Source organism: Rhinopithecus roxellana, chromosome 12, assembly GCF_007565055.1.
Source record: "Rhinopithecus roxellana isolate Shanxi Qingling chromosome 12, ASM756505v1, whole genome shotgun sequence".
Lineage (NCBI taxonomy): Eukaryota > Metazoa > Chordata > Mammalia > Primates > Cercopithecidae > Rhinopithecus > Rhinopithecus roxellana.
Window position 1 is genome coordinate 27,582,426 of NC_044560.1, and position 13,262 is coordinate 27,595,687.

At 55.2% G+C, this 13,262-nt stretch overlaps 1 protein-coding gene across 1 annotated transcript in view; it reads left to right on the forward strand.

The window, feature by feature from the left end:
* Nucleotides 1–13,262, forward strand: part of FBLIM1 (filamin binding LIM protein 1) — a 29,940-nt gene continuing 16,678 nt past the window's right edge. The window contains 5 exon segments of the mRNA XM_030913598.1: nucleotides 1–92; nucleotides 7,146–7,415; nucleotides 11,470–11,639; nucleotides 11,641–11,664; nucleotides 12,618–12,720. Of these exon segments, the coding sequence (XP_030769458.1) occupies nucleotides 7,166–7,415; nucleotides 11,470–11,639; nucleotides 11,641–11,664; nucleotides 12,618–12,720 (547 nt within the window). The 5' untranslated portion in view covers nucleotides 1–92; nucleotides 7,146–7,165.

Consider the following 13,262-nt stretch of genomic DNA (forward strand, 5'->3'; position numbering starts at 1 on the left):
GGCGGACGGGCGGAGGGGGCGGGAGGCCCCGCGGCTCCGGGCTCCGCTGTCGCGGGCATCGGATCGGAGCCGCCGGGACGCGGGCGGCCCAGGTAAGCCGGCCGGGTGGGTGGGGGTCGCGTTCCTCCGTCCCTGCCCCCGGTGCACACAGGTGACAGCGCGGGCAGCGCTCGGCCGCAGCCTGCTCTGTCCCCAGTCGGGACCCCTGGCGCGGCGCCCCTGGAGGGGCCTGCCGGTGGGGGGTGCGGTCCTCACGCCCTTTGCGTCCCAGTCTCTTGGTCTCTGTCCCCGGAGTCGGGGGGTCGGCAGGTCCGGGACGAGGGCTCAGTGAGGGTGGCGGAGGGCCGAGTCCCAGCCCGGGAGCGGGAGCGGGAGCCGGGGACCGGGAGCGGGAGCCGGGGACCGGGAGCGCTGGGCGGAAGCTCCCGCACAAAGGGCCGGAGTCCCGCACATGGATCCAATTAAAGCCCCGGCGGCGCCCCGCGGTGACCCCGGCGGCCGCCCTGCTCGGCTGCCTGCGGAGGGTCCCGCGTTTCCGGAGCCCCGGGGCGCTCTGGGCCCCTTTTCCCAGCCAGGGTCAGGCAAGGGGAGGGACGGGCCCCGGGGCTGCTCCTCTTTGGGCCTCACGCGCCTGTCGGGGGCTGAGAAGGTGTGCAGATGGCCGATCCCTAGGTGTGTGCCCTGGGGCGATCTTGGCGCCCTCCCTACCCCTCACCTCCACCCAAGCCTGAGGACCCCGGGGAGAGGCTGGGGCCGCGCCCAGATTCCTGCTCTTAATGACGGTGTAGGCTGTGTCCGGGTCCTGGAGGCACCCCCAGCCGAGCCCAGCCCCCGGGCTGCTTCTCCCGCTCAGCCGCTGCCTAACCAGCTGTCCTTCTCTTTGCCCCTTCCAAGGGCCTAGACCTTGAGTCTTCTTTCTTTACATATCCTTTCAGCCGCCCTAGGGACACACTCATTCTCACTTTATGAAAAAAAACGAGACCAGAGAGTTTCGGTGACCTGTTCGGGGTCGCCCCGCAGGAAAGAAGTGGGGCCCCGTGTGAACCCAGATCTCTACCTCCTCTCTTTCCCTGGGGTGGGAGAGAGGTTGAGGGAATCCCTCCCCTAAGCTGCAAGGTGGGAGGGGTTGGGACACTGTCCCCGCCGCCTCTGCCTAAATTTAATTCCGTACCCAAAGGTAGACTGCTTTATCCAGTCATTAAAGAACAAAGCTGGCCGGGCGCGGTGGCTCACGCCTGTAATCCCAGCACTTTGGGAAGCCGAGGCGGGCGGATAACCTGAGGTCAGGAGTTGGAGACCAGTCTGGCCAACATGGTGAAACCCCGTCTCTACTAAAAATACAAAAGTTAGCCGGGTATGGTGGCGTGCGCCTGTAATCCCAGCTACTCGGAGGCTGAAGCAGGAGAATCGCTTGAACCTGGGAGCCGAGATTGCGCCACTGCACTCCAGCCTGGGCCAGAGCAAGACTCTGTCTCAAAAAAAAAAAAAAAAAAAAAAAAAGCTTAGAGGTGGCCCCAGAGGTTTTTTTTTTTTGAGTAGGGAATAAGGAGTAGGAAGACGGACTGTGGGGGTGGCCCCCCTGAGCTGCACATCCTCTGTCCCAAGGCTGCAGGCTCTGGGTGGCTGGCTGGATCCCTGCCTCCTTCCTTCCTTTGGACAGGAAATGACTTTCCCTCCCTTTGTTCCCACTTTTCTCCACTTATCTAACTGGATCTGTGATTCGCTCTCTGGGGGAGGAAGAGTGGGGGCGGAGGGTCCCCTGGGCGTGACTGACTGGGACACTGCCCCGGGAACTTACAGCCTGCTCCCAGCTGAATGGGGGGCAGTGGGACCAGAGGGAAGCCGGGACTCCCTTTCCCCGGTGAGATTGACAGGGCTTTGAAACTCCCCAGCTTAGTCCCCCTGGGGCCTGAGGTCCCTACAGTCACTTCTTGGGAGGTATGGGGGCTGCCCAGCTGTGAACATCTGGCCTCAGTGCTGGACATTTTCCGAGAAACCAGGCAGATCCGACTTCCTGGAGGAGTGGAGGAAGGGTCAGGGCTGGGTGGGAGGAGGCGGAGGGCCATCCCAAAGGCCCACAGCAGCCCCTGGGGACCAGCCCGGAACGTGCGGACCACAAGATTTCTGGTCTGGATTGGGCCATTCTAGAGTGAGAACAGGCCTGGGAACTTGGGCGACCTTGTGCCACCCAAGGAAGGAAAAGTGTGTCTGGGGACTTCTGGATGATGTTCCGTTAGAATTCTGAGTGCCATGGATGGCCTGGGAAAGTCACTTAACCTCTTGGAACCTCACAGGGTCCATCTACTAAGTGGGGGCAGGATGGGCCTTTCTTGAAGCTAGATTGAGAGGCTGGTGGGTTTTGAGGCACATATAGCACCTGGCACAGGGCCTGGCACGAGATAAGTGCCTTATCAGTGAGTTGTTTGGTATTTCTTTAAATCTCACATGCACACACACTGAACATTGTTAACAAAAATACAGGCCAGGCGCAGTGGCTCAGGCCTGTAATCCCAGCACTTTGGGAGGCCGAGACAGCCGGATCACGAGGTCAGGAGATCGAGACTGTCCTGGCTAACACGGTGAAACCCCATCTCTACTAAAAAATACAAAAAACTAGCCGGGCGAGGTGGCGGGCTCCTGTAGTCCCAGCTACTCTGGAGGCTGAGGCAGGAGAATGGCGTAAACCCGGGAGGTGGAGCTTGCAGTGAGCTGAGATCCGGCCACTGCGCCCCAGCCTGGGTGACAGAGTAAGACTCTGTCTCAAAAAAAACAAAAAAAAAAACAAAAATACAAGAATAAATTCTTTTTTTTCTTTTTTTTTTTTTTTGAGACGGAGTCTCGCTGTGTCGCCCAGGCTGGAGTGCAGTGGTGGCCAGATCTCAGCTCACTGCAAGCTCCTCCTCCCTGGTTTACGCCATTCTCCTGCCTCAGCCTCCCAAGTAGCTGGGACTACAGGCGCCCCCACCTCGCCCGGCTAGTTTTTTTGTATTTCTTAGCAGAGACGGGGTTTCACCGTGTTAGCCAGGACGGTCTCGATCTCCTGACCTCGTGATCCGGCTGTCTCGGCCTCCCAAAGTGCTGGGATTATAGGCCTGAGCCACCGCGCCCGGCCGATTCTTTTTTTTTTTTTTGAGAGGGAGTCTCGCTCTGTTGCCCAGGCTGGAGTGCAGTGGCCCAAACTCGGCTCACTGCAAGCTTCGCCTCCTGGGTTCACGCCATTCTCCTGCCTCAGCCTCCCAAGTAGCTGGGACTACAGGTGCCTGCCATCACGTCTGGCTAATTTTTTTTTTTTTTTTTTTTTTTTTTGTATTTTTTAGTAGAGACGGGGTTTCACCGTGTTTGCCAGGATGGTCTCGATCTCCTGACCTCATGATCTGCCTGCTTCAGCCTCCCAAAGTGCTGGGATTACAGGCATGAGCCACCGTGCCTGGCTGACAAAAATAGATTCTTAAACTTATAACAAAGTATAAAACTAAAGCCTGAGACAGCCAGTGTAAACATACATACTTCCAGACATCATTTCCAAACTTGGAAGCAAAAGAGACGTACTTTTAAATAAGTTTTGAAGGTCTTTCCTAATATATTGGTTTCTTACTCAGAATAGATATTTTATATCAGACTGAGCTATATATTTTAGCCAAACACATAAACCAACTTAACAGCAATTTAGGAGCACGTGTTATTGTTTTTATTATCATCCATCACTGGCTGAGAACCCACAGTGGCCAGTGCACTTTGAGATAAGGAGGGAAACGTGAAGAGTGAGATAGAAAAGGAGATATGTTTAGCCCTGGGCACAGGCATTGGGTGCCTGGTGAGATCTGGTGGGCTCACTGGACGCCCAGCTTCCCCACCTGTGGCCCCACCTCAGCCTTGGCCACAGAGGCTACTGTCAGCAGGAACTACCTGAGAGATGGGAAATAATGTCCTTTTCCTGACGTCAGGGTATCAGGGTGCCACCATGCTCTCTGATGTATTTTTTTTTGAAAGAGAGTCTCACTCTGTCATCCAGGCTGGAGTGTAGTGGCGCAATCTCAGCTCATTGCAACCTCCACCTCCCAGGATTCAACTGATTCTCCTGCCTCAGCCTCCTAAGTAGCTGGGACTACAGGTGCATGCCACCACACCTGGCTAATTCCCCACCCCCCCCCCCCACCACCCGCCCACAGAGTGAATCACAGATCCAGTTAGATAAGTGGAGAAAAGTGGGAACAAAGGGAGGGAAAGTCATTTCCTGTCCAAAGGAAGGAAGGAGGCAGGGATCCAGCCAGCCACCCAGACCAGCTAGAGGCTGCAGCCTTGGGGCAGAGAATGTGCAGCTCAGGGGGGCCACCCCCACAGTCCTCCTTCCTACTCCTTATTCCCTACTCCAAAAAAAAAAAAAAAAAAAAAAACCCTCTGGGGCCACTTCTAAGCTTTGTTCTTTTTTTTTTTTTTGAGACAGAGTCTTGCTCTGTGGCCAAGGCTGGAGTGCAGTGGTGCAATCTCGGCTCACTGCAGCCTCTGCCTCCCGGGTTTGAGCAATTCTCTGGCTGAGCCTCCCGAGTAGCTGAGATTACAGGCGCCCGCCACCATGCCCAGCTAATTTTTGTATTTTTAGTAGAGACAGGGTTTCACCATCTTGGCCAGGGTGGTCTTGAACTCCTTACCTTGTGATCCATCCGCCTTGCCCTCCCAAAATGCTGGGATTACAGGTATGATCCACCACACCTGGCCAAATTTTTGTATTTTTAGTAGAGACAGTGTTTCACCGTGTTGGCCAGGATGGTCTTTTTTTTTTTTTTTTTTTTTTTTTTTGAGACGGAGTCTCGCTCTGTCACCCAGGCTGGAGTGCTGTGGCCAGATCTCAGCTCACTGCAAGCTCCGCCTCCCGGGTTCACGCCATTCTCCTGCCTCAGCCTCCCGAGCAGCTGGGACTACAGGCGCCCGCGACCTCGCCCGGCTAATTTTTTTGTATTTTTTAGTAGAGACGGGGTTTCACCGTGTTAGCCAGGATGGTCTCGATCTCCTGACCTCGTGATCCGCCCGTCTCGGCCTCCCAAAGTGCTGGGATTACAGGCTTGAGCCACCGCGCCCGGCGGCCAGGATGGTCTTAAACTCCTGATCTCAAGTGATCGCCCACCTCCCAAAGTGCTATGATTACAGGTGTGAGCCACCGACCCAGCTGGATCTGTGCTTTGATGCCTGCACTCTGAGCTATCCTCTAGGCACACAAAGAATGCAGACACCGCTGAAGGTCAGACGCATTGATAGTGAGCTTGTGAGCCAGCCTGTCCTGCCCTGGGGCTGTCATCGCTTTCTTCCACCCTTGGCAGCAGGAAACCGGCCTTGGAGAGGGCCAGGAATCAGGGGGCGCCTTGTGAACGAGGTGATGTTTGAGCTGGGCCTCTAAGAGAAAGCTGAAATTCACCCTGTGGGGGCAGGAAGGAAAACTATAGGAGAAACACTGCAAGGCAAGAGAGAGGACATAGGAAGGGCAGGTGGTCCAGGGGCTCAAAGAGGCTGAGGCCATTGCAGTTGGACTTCATCCTGAGGTGGTGGCAAGCCATGCATTTTTTTTTTTTTTTTCGGACAGAGTTTCACTCTTGTTGCCCAGGCTGGAGTGCATTGGCGCCATCTCAGCTCACTGCAGCCTCCACCCCTACGGGTTCAAGTGATTCTCCTGCCTCAGCCTCCCAAATAGTTGGGATTACAGGCCCGCCAGCACACCCGGCTGATTTTTGTATTTTTAGTAGAGATGGGGTTTAACCATGTTGGTCAAGCTGGTCTCGAACTCCAGATCTCAGGTGATCCACCTGCCTCGGCCTCCCAAAGTGCTGGGATTACAGGTGTGAGCCACCACTTCCCACCTTTTTTTTTTTTTTCTAAGACAGAGTCTCTCTCTGTTGCCTAGGCTGGAGTGCAGTGTTGCAATCTCGGCTCACCGCAACCTCGGCCTCCCAGGTTCAAGCAATTCTCCTGCCTCACCCTCTCAAGTAGCTGGGATTACATGTGCCCACCATCACGCATGGCTAATTTTTGTATTTTCAGTAGAGGTGGAGGTTCACCATGTTGGTCAGGGTGGTCTCGAACTCCTGACCTCAAGTGATCCACGTGCCTCAGCCTCCCAAAATGCTGGGATTACAGCTGTGAGCCACCATGCCCAGCCCATGGAAGGCTTTTGAGTAAAGGAGAAAGAGATTGATGCTCTAGAAAGATCAGGGTTAGGAGGTGAGACCAGAGGCCATGGAACCTCCCCATCTCTGCCCTTGCCCCTGCCCACTGCCCAGGCCTGAACCAGGACCCAGGTTTTGGAGACTGGGTGGAGTGAGAGATTCCAGCACTAGAAAGCAAGCAAGGAGGATGCTGGCTCGTGTGCAGGGCTGAGAAAGGGCAAAGCAGAGCAAAGTGGCCAACAGCATGGGCTCTGGGTTCCAGTGCTACCTCACCATTGTGTGACCCTGGACAGGTGACTTCTCTCTGAGTCTCGATTGCTTGATGTGTTAGGTAGGTGGTGATAGTGCCTGCCCCACAGCCACCTTGTGAGTGTTTATGAGTTAATGAGGATAATGTGCTCAGGGCAGAGCAGGTCTTGGTGAGGGCAGCTCTCACTGGCCCCCCCCACCACTCCGCCACTGGAGCCCAGCCCTGATGCCCTGACAGATCCTGATCTGTTCTCTTTCCCTTCCAAAGTGGAGCTAGCCTGAACTTCCAGGACTTCAGCCCTTCCAGGAGAATCTGATCCCAGGTGAGGGAGGTCACTTGGGGTGTGGCCCAGCAGGCAGGCGGGACTCCAGGCTGGGAACAGAAGTCAGCCCTGCTGGGGCTGGGAGCTGAAGGAGCTGTTCCTTTCTCATAGGTGTTAGACGAGGAAAAGTGATCATTGGTGAGGACCGCCCTTTGCTTCCCTTGGTGTGCAGGTTCAGGAGAGGGGCAGTCAGGACTTTCCGGGTCTCACCCCTGTGGCCAAGTCCCCTGGTGAGCCCTGTCTTCCCCAGCAGGACACCCCCACCCCCTCTCTGGCTGGGCTGGGTGCTGGACTGAGTTGTTGAGATGGTAGGGTGGCTGACCTGTCTTTTTGGGAGGAGGGAGGCTCTCTGCCTCTTGGGGGAGGGTGTCTGTGTGTCCAGGTGGCAATCCTGTGCCATACCCCACTCTGTCCCTAGCCACACCAGGAGCTGAAGCCATGGCCTCAAAGCCTGAGAAGAGGGTGGCATCATCTGTCTTTATCACCCTGGCACCCCCACGCCGCGATGTGGCTGTGGCGGAGGAAGTGAGGCAGGTGGTTTGTGAGGCCCGGCATGGCCGCCCCTGGGAGGCTCCTGCCCCAGTGAAGACACCCGAGGCTGGCTTGGCGAGGAGGCCCAGCCCCTGGACACCCTCTGGCAAGGCTGCAACCACAGTGCCAGCTGCACCTCTGCAGCTTTCCAATGGAGGTAAGAGCGGAAGGGACTTTGGGGAAGACCAGGTCAGAGGCAGAGGTGGGGAGGAAGGGGCAGGCTCCAGCATCATTCATTCATTCATTTGTTCGTTCATTGAGTGCCTACTAAGTGGCAGGCAGATTCTGGAACCCAGTTGCCTGGGTGTGAACCCTGGCTTCTCCGTTTCTCAGCTGGGTGATGTTGGCGGGCCACTTAACCTCTCGTGCCTCAGTTTCCTAATCTGTAAAACAGGGATAAGGATAGTACCTCCCTCGGAATGTGGTTATGAGGATTAAATGAGTTAATACACAAGTGTTTAGCCTTGTCCATGTCACACAGAAAGTGCTGAGACATAAGGTTTTGTGCCTGCATGAAGCTTCCATCCCAGTGTGGGGAGCACACATAATGAAAATACGATGTCTGATGTTGGGCAGACACATATGCTCTCATGGAGTGAAGCATGGTGGAGGGGTGAGGAGGGGCAGCTTTTTTGTTTGTTTTGAAACAGAGTCTCACTCTGTCACCAGGCTGGAGTGCAGTGGTGCAATCTCAGCTCACTGCAACTTCTCCCTCCCAGGTTCAAGCCATTCTCCTGCCTCAGCCTCAGCCTCCTGAGTAGCTGAGATTACAGGCATGCACTGCCATGCCTGGCTAATATTTGTATTTTTAGTAGAGACAGGGTTTTGCCATGTTGTTCAGGCTGGTCTCGAACACCTGACCTCAGGTGATCTACCCGCCTCGACCTCCCAAAGTGCCGGGATTACAGGTGTGAGCCACTGTGCCTGGCCGAGGGGCAGCTTTTCATAGGGTGCTCAGGATGGCTTCTCTGAAGAGGTGACATTTCAGCTGAAACCTGAATGACAGCATGGAGCTGGCCAGGGGGAGGTGAAATCTGAGGGGCGGTGCAGAGGCCCTGAGGCAGGAGGGAATTTGGTGGGTGAAGGGTCTTTTAAAGTGCCTTTGTTTTCTCCTGGGCTTTGCTGTTCTCTCACTGTATGAGCGGAGTGAGCCCTCTCCTTGCTCTGGGCCTCAGGGTCCTCTTCTGGAAAGTGGAAATTTGTGTGTGGATGTGACCATCAGTCACAAAATGAACACAGCACTAATGAGTGTTCCATTCCCTTGGGCCTGGTCAGACTGGCCCTGTTGCCATGGTCACAGGGAGCCTTCCAGTCCTCTTCCCTGTGTCTCCTATGGAAAGTCTCAGCTGTCAGGCGGGGCAGGAGTGAGGAAGGGTGACAGCCCAGGGCCCTGGGGCAGGGGGTGGCTCATCATGTGACAGGGTACCAACTGAGATGCTAAGGGGCAGAGGCCAGCCCAGGGTAGCAGTCCCTGGAGTCTTCCAGGTGCCTAGTCAGGTGTCTTGCTGTCCTTGAGCAGGGCTGGGGCAGCCCTGTCTGTCATAGAAATCAGCTAGCGATCAGTTGGAAGTGCTGATTACAGGAAGCCAGAAAGGGGTCAAGACAAGGGGCCACGTGGGTTTGAGTGCGCATACGTTTCCATGGAACATGCTTCCTCCTTGTGACAGATACTCCCACGTTGATCTTTCCTTGCTAATCTCGCATCCCAAGAACACAGGCTCCTCCCAGCTACCTCGCTGTATAGGAGGGCCATCTTGACAAAATTCACACATCAGGACATAGGATCCAACTGGAAACAAAAATATGTGCCCCTTCTGGGTGGGCAAGGAAGTCTGGGAAATAGAGGCTAGATGTCAGAATTTCTGGGACATTTTCTTTTTTTCTTTTCTCTCTTTTTTTTTTTTTTTTTTGAGATAGAGTCTTACTCTGTCGCGCAGGCTAGAGTACAGTGGTATGATCTCGGCTCCCTGCAAGCTCCGCCTCCCGGGTTCGCGCCATTCTCCTGCCTCAGCCTCCTCAGTAGCTGGACTACAGGTGCCCACCAACACACCCAGCTAATTTTTGTATTTTTAGTAGAGACAGGGTTTTACCATGTTAGCCAGGATGGTCTCGATCTCTTGACCTCGTGATCCATCCGCCTCGGCCTCCGAAAGTGCTGGGATGACAGGTGTGAGCCACCACACCCAGCCTAATTTTTTTTTTTTTTTAGATGGCGTTTTGCTCTTGTTGCCCAGGCTGAAGTGCAGTGGCGCCTGGCATTTCCAGGGCATTTTCATGGTTGTTGGGATTATGGGAAGAGCATTTTGGGAGTGTGGGAACAAGATCAAACTTGCCTGGGAAGGGCTGGCCTGTCACTGGTCAGCATGGCTGGCCGGCCGTTTCGTCTGCCAATTTGATACCCTCAAACAGAGCACAGGGATCTTGGGGTTCAGTCTCCCTGAAGTGAGATAAGTTTTAGGTGACCAGCTTGGTCATGTGCCTGGTCTGACACAAAGGCTGGCCCCAGGCCCTGGGGATGCTGCCAGCTGCTTGAAACCATCTACACCGAAGGCTGCCATCTGCTGTCTGCCTAGTGCTTGTCCTCTCAGAGTCATCCTCCAGCAGGTCTGGGACCCCCTTTCTTCCCACCTGCCCTGGGGCCTCAGGTCCCCTGCTTCTCTCTTGAATTCCTGCCCGCCCGTCACAGCCTGTGGGCCTTGCACCGGGAGGCAGGCACTGGGAGAGGCCACAGCACTCTTACTACCTCTCCAACACCTGGTTCCTGACTCCGTGAGCTCATCAGGGTCTGGTTCTCACACTTCTGCTGAGTCAGCAGCAGCGTCACCCGGGCCTGTACCAACACAGCCACCCGTCTGTTCCAGCACAGCTGCTGGGTCCCGCCCCAAGTATCTCTGATTCAGCAGATCTGTCGTGGGGCCCAATAATTTACATTTCTTTTTTTTTTTTTCCAAGATAGGGTCTTGTTCTGTCACCCAAGCTGGAGTGCAGTGCAGTGGCGTGATCACGGCTCACTGTAGCCTCAACCTCCCTCGCTCAAGCGATCCTCCCACCTCAGCGTCCCAAGTTGCTGGGACTGCAAGCTCTCGCCACCAAGCCTAGCTAATTTTTGTGTGTGTGTGTGTGTATATATATGTATATTTTGAGACAAAGTCTCGCTCTGTCGCCCAGGCAGGAGTGCAGTGGTGCGATCTCGGCTCACTGCAAGTTCCGCCTCTCGGGTTCACGTCATTCTCCTGTCTCAGCCTCCTGAGTAGCTGGGACTACAGGCGCCCACCACCACACCCAGCTAATTTTTGTGTTTTTAGTAGAGACGGGGTTTCACCATGGTTGCCAGGCTGGTCTCAAACTCCTGGCCTCAGGTGATCTGCCCTCCTTGGCCTCCCAAAGTGCTAGGATTACAGGCGTGAGCCACCACGCCCAGCCTAATTTTTTTTTTTTTTTTTTAGATGGTGTTTTGCTCTTGTTGCCCAGGCTGGAGTGCAGTGGCGCAATCTCAGCTCACTACAACCTCTGCCTCCTGGATTCAAGCGAATCTCCTGCCTCAGCCTCCTCAGTAGCTGGGATTATAGTCATGTGCCACCACGCCCTGCTAATTTTGTATTTTTAGTAGACGCAGGGTTTCTCCATGTTGGTCAGGCTGGTCTCAAACTTCCAACCTCAGGTGATCCGCCTGCCTCAGCCCCGCAAAGTGCTGGGATTACAGGCGTGAGCCACTGCACCTGGCCTTTTTTTTTTTTTTTTTTGAGACAGGGTCTGGCTCTGTCTCCCAGGCTGAAGTGCAGTGGTGTGATCTAAGCTCACTGCAGCCTCAACCTCTTGGGCTTAAGTGATCCTCCCATGTCAGCCTCCCAAGTAGCTGGGATTACAGGCCTGTGCTGCCATGTCTGGCTACATTTTTTTTTATTTTTAGTAGAGTTGAGGTTTCACTATGTTGCCCAGGCTGCTCTTGAACTTCTGGGTTCAAGCATACTGCCTACCTCGGCCTCCCAAAGTGCTGAGATTATAGGCATGAGCCACCATTCCTGGCCTAAGATTAAGTTTCTTGCCTAAGGACACACAGCAAATCAGTGGCAGAGTTAGAGATGGAACCCAGGCCGGGGTGACCACAACCCGAGCCCTCAGCTACCCTCCGTGTGCCCATGTGGGTAAGTAAAACCCTCCCCGATCCACCTGGGAGGCTCTGACCACCCCTCTCTCCTCCCCCATTGCAGGATGCCCACCCCTTCCTCCTGTCCTGGATGGTGAGGATGTGCTTCCTGACCTGGACCTCCTCCCGCCCCCTCCACCGCCTCCTCCGGTGCTCCTACCTTCTGAAGAGGAGGCTCCTGCTCCAATGGGGACCTCACTCATTGCAGACTTACAGCAGCTGCACCTGTCCCCGCCCCCTGCCCCCGCCCCCACCACAGGTACTGCCCTCCCCAGCAATCCCTTGGTCTCCTGGGTTGGGGGACAGGGGTCTGGGCCTTCTGGGCATTCAGGGGTTCTAAACCTGGACTTCATGTGGTGCATTCTTCTGCTCGGGGACAGTCCGTCTTTGAAGCTCTCAGAAGTCCCTATTCAGCAGGTAAAAACTGGTTAAGCGTTTCATGGTCCCTGGAGAGGGCTGCCACTGCCTCCCCCGCTCCACCCGCTGCAGACACACACTTCAGCTCTGAGGAAGACATTTTCCTGAGTCTGACCTAAATCCCTTAGGCTGCATAGGAAACCTGGTTTTTGTTTAGTTGGTTGATTTTGAGATGGAGTCTTGCTCTGTCGCCCAGGCTGGAGTGCAGTGGCATGATCTTGGCTCACTGCAGCCTCCGCTTCCCAGGTTCAAGGTGATTCTCCTGCCACAGCCTCCTGAATAGCTGGAATTACAGGCACCCGCACCATGCCTGGCTAATTTTTGTACTTTTTGTAGAGGTGGGGTTTCACCATGTTGGTCAGGCTGGTCTTGAACTACTCACCTCAGGTGATCCACCCAGCTCGGCCTCCCAAAGTGTTGGAATTACAGGTGTGAGCCACTGCGCCTGGCCAGGAACCTGTTTTTTTAACCCTGGGCCCTTAACAGAGGTTATATAGAAATGGGGGGCATCACAGGCCAAGGGCTTAGTTCACTTCAGTCCAGCATCCACGGGGAAGCCTGGTTGCAGGAGAATCCTAAGTAGGATGAGGAGCAGTGGCTGATCAAGCGACCCCAGTCAGCTGCCACTGCGACCTTCCTGCTGAGAGACTTAGGCAGGTCCCTTGCTTCCCTGGGCCTCGGTTTCCTTCTCAGTGCAATGCGGCTAATTGCACCCGTTGCCACCCAGAAGAGGAACAGAGCTGGGAGGGTTGCCTGGGGTCCCCACCGGGTGACTCCCTGTCTGCATCCCCACAGGCCCCAGCGGAGGGACCTTCGGTCCAGCCCAGTCCCCTCAGGCCCGTGGAGGAAGAGCTGCCACCTCCTCCAGCAGAACCTGTTGAGAAAGAGGCATCCACAGGTGGGTGCACAGGGCTGGGAGGATTCTGGGGGGATCTCATGGGGCCAGCATGGGCTTCCAGGTAGAAACCAGGAGAGTGAGGACCCCCTTCCCATCCCCACCCCAGCTCATGTTACAATGATGGACTTTGTAGGTGGGCATCCATTTAATTTGTGTTGCCTTAGCCTTTTCCCCTTTGTACCTAAATTCTTTTTTTTTTTTTTTTTTTTTTGAGACGGAGTCTCGCTCTGTCGCCCAGGCTGGAGTGCAGTGGCCGGATCTCAGCTCACTGCAAGCTCCGCCTCCCGGGTTTACGCCATTCTCCTGCCTCAGCCTCCCGAGTAGCTGGGACTACAGGCGCCCGCCACTTCGCCCGGCTAGTTTTTTGTATTTTTTAGTAGAGACGGGGTTTCACCATGTTAGCCAGGATGGTCTCGATCTCCTGACCTCGTGATCCGCCCGTCTCGGCCTCCCAAAGTGCTGGGATTACAGGCTTGAGCCACCGCGCCCGGCCTGTACCTAAATTATATTTAAAATGTTAGTCTGCACAGTTTGTTACGATA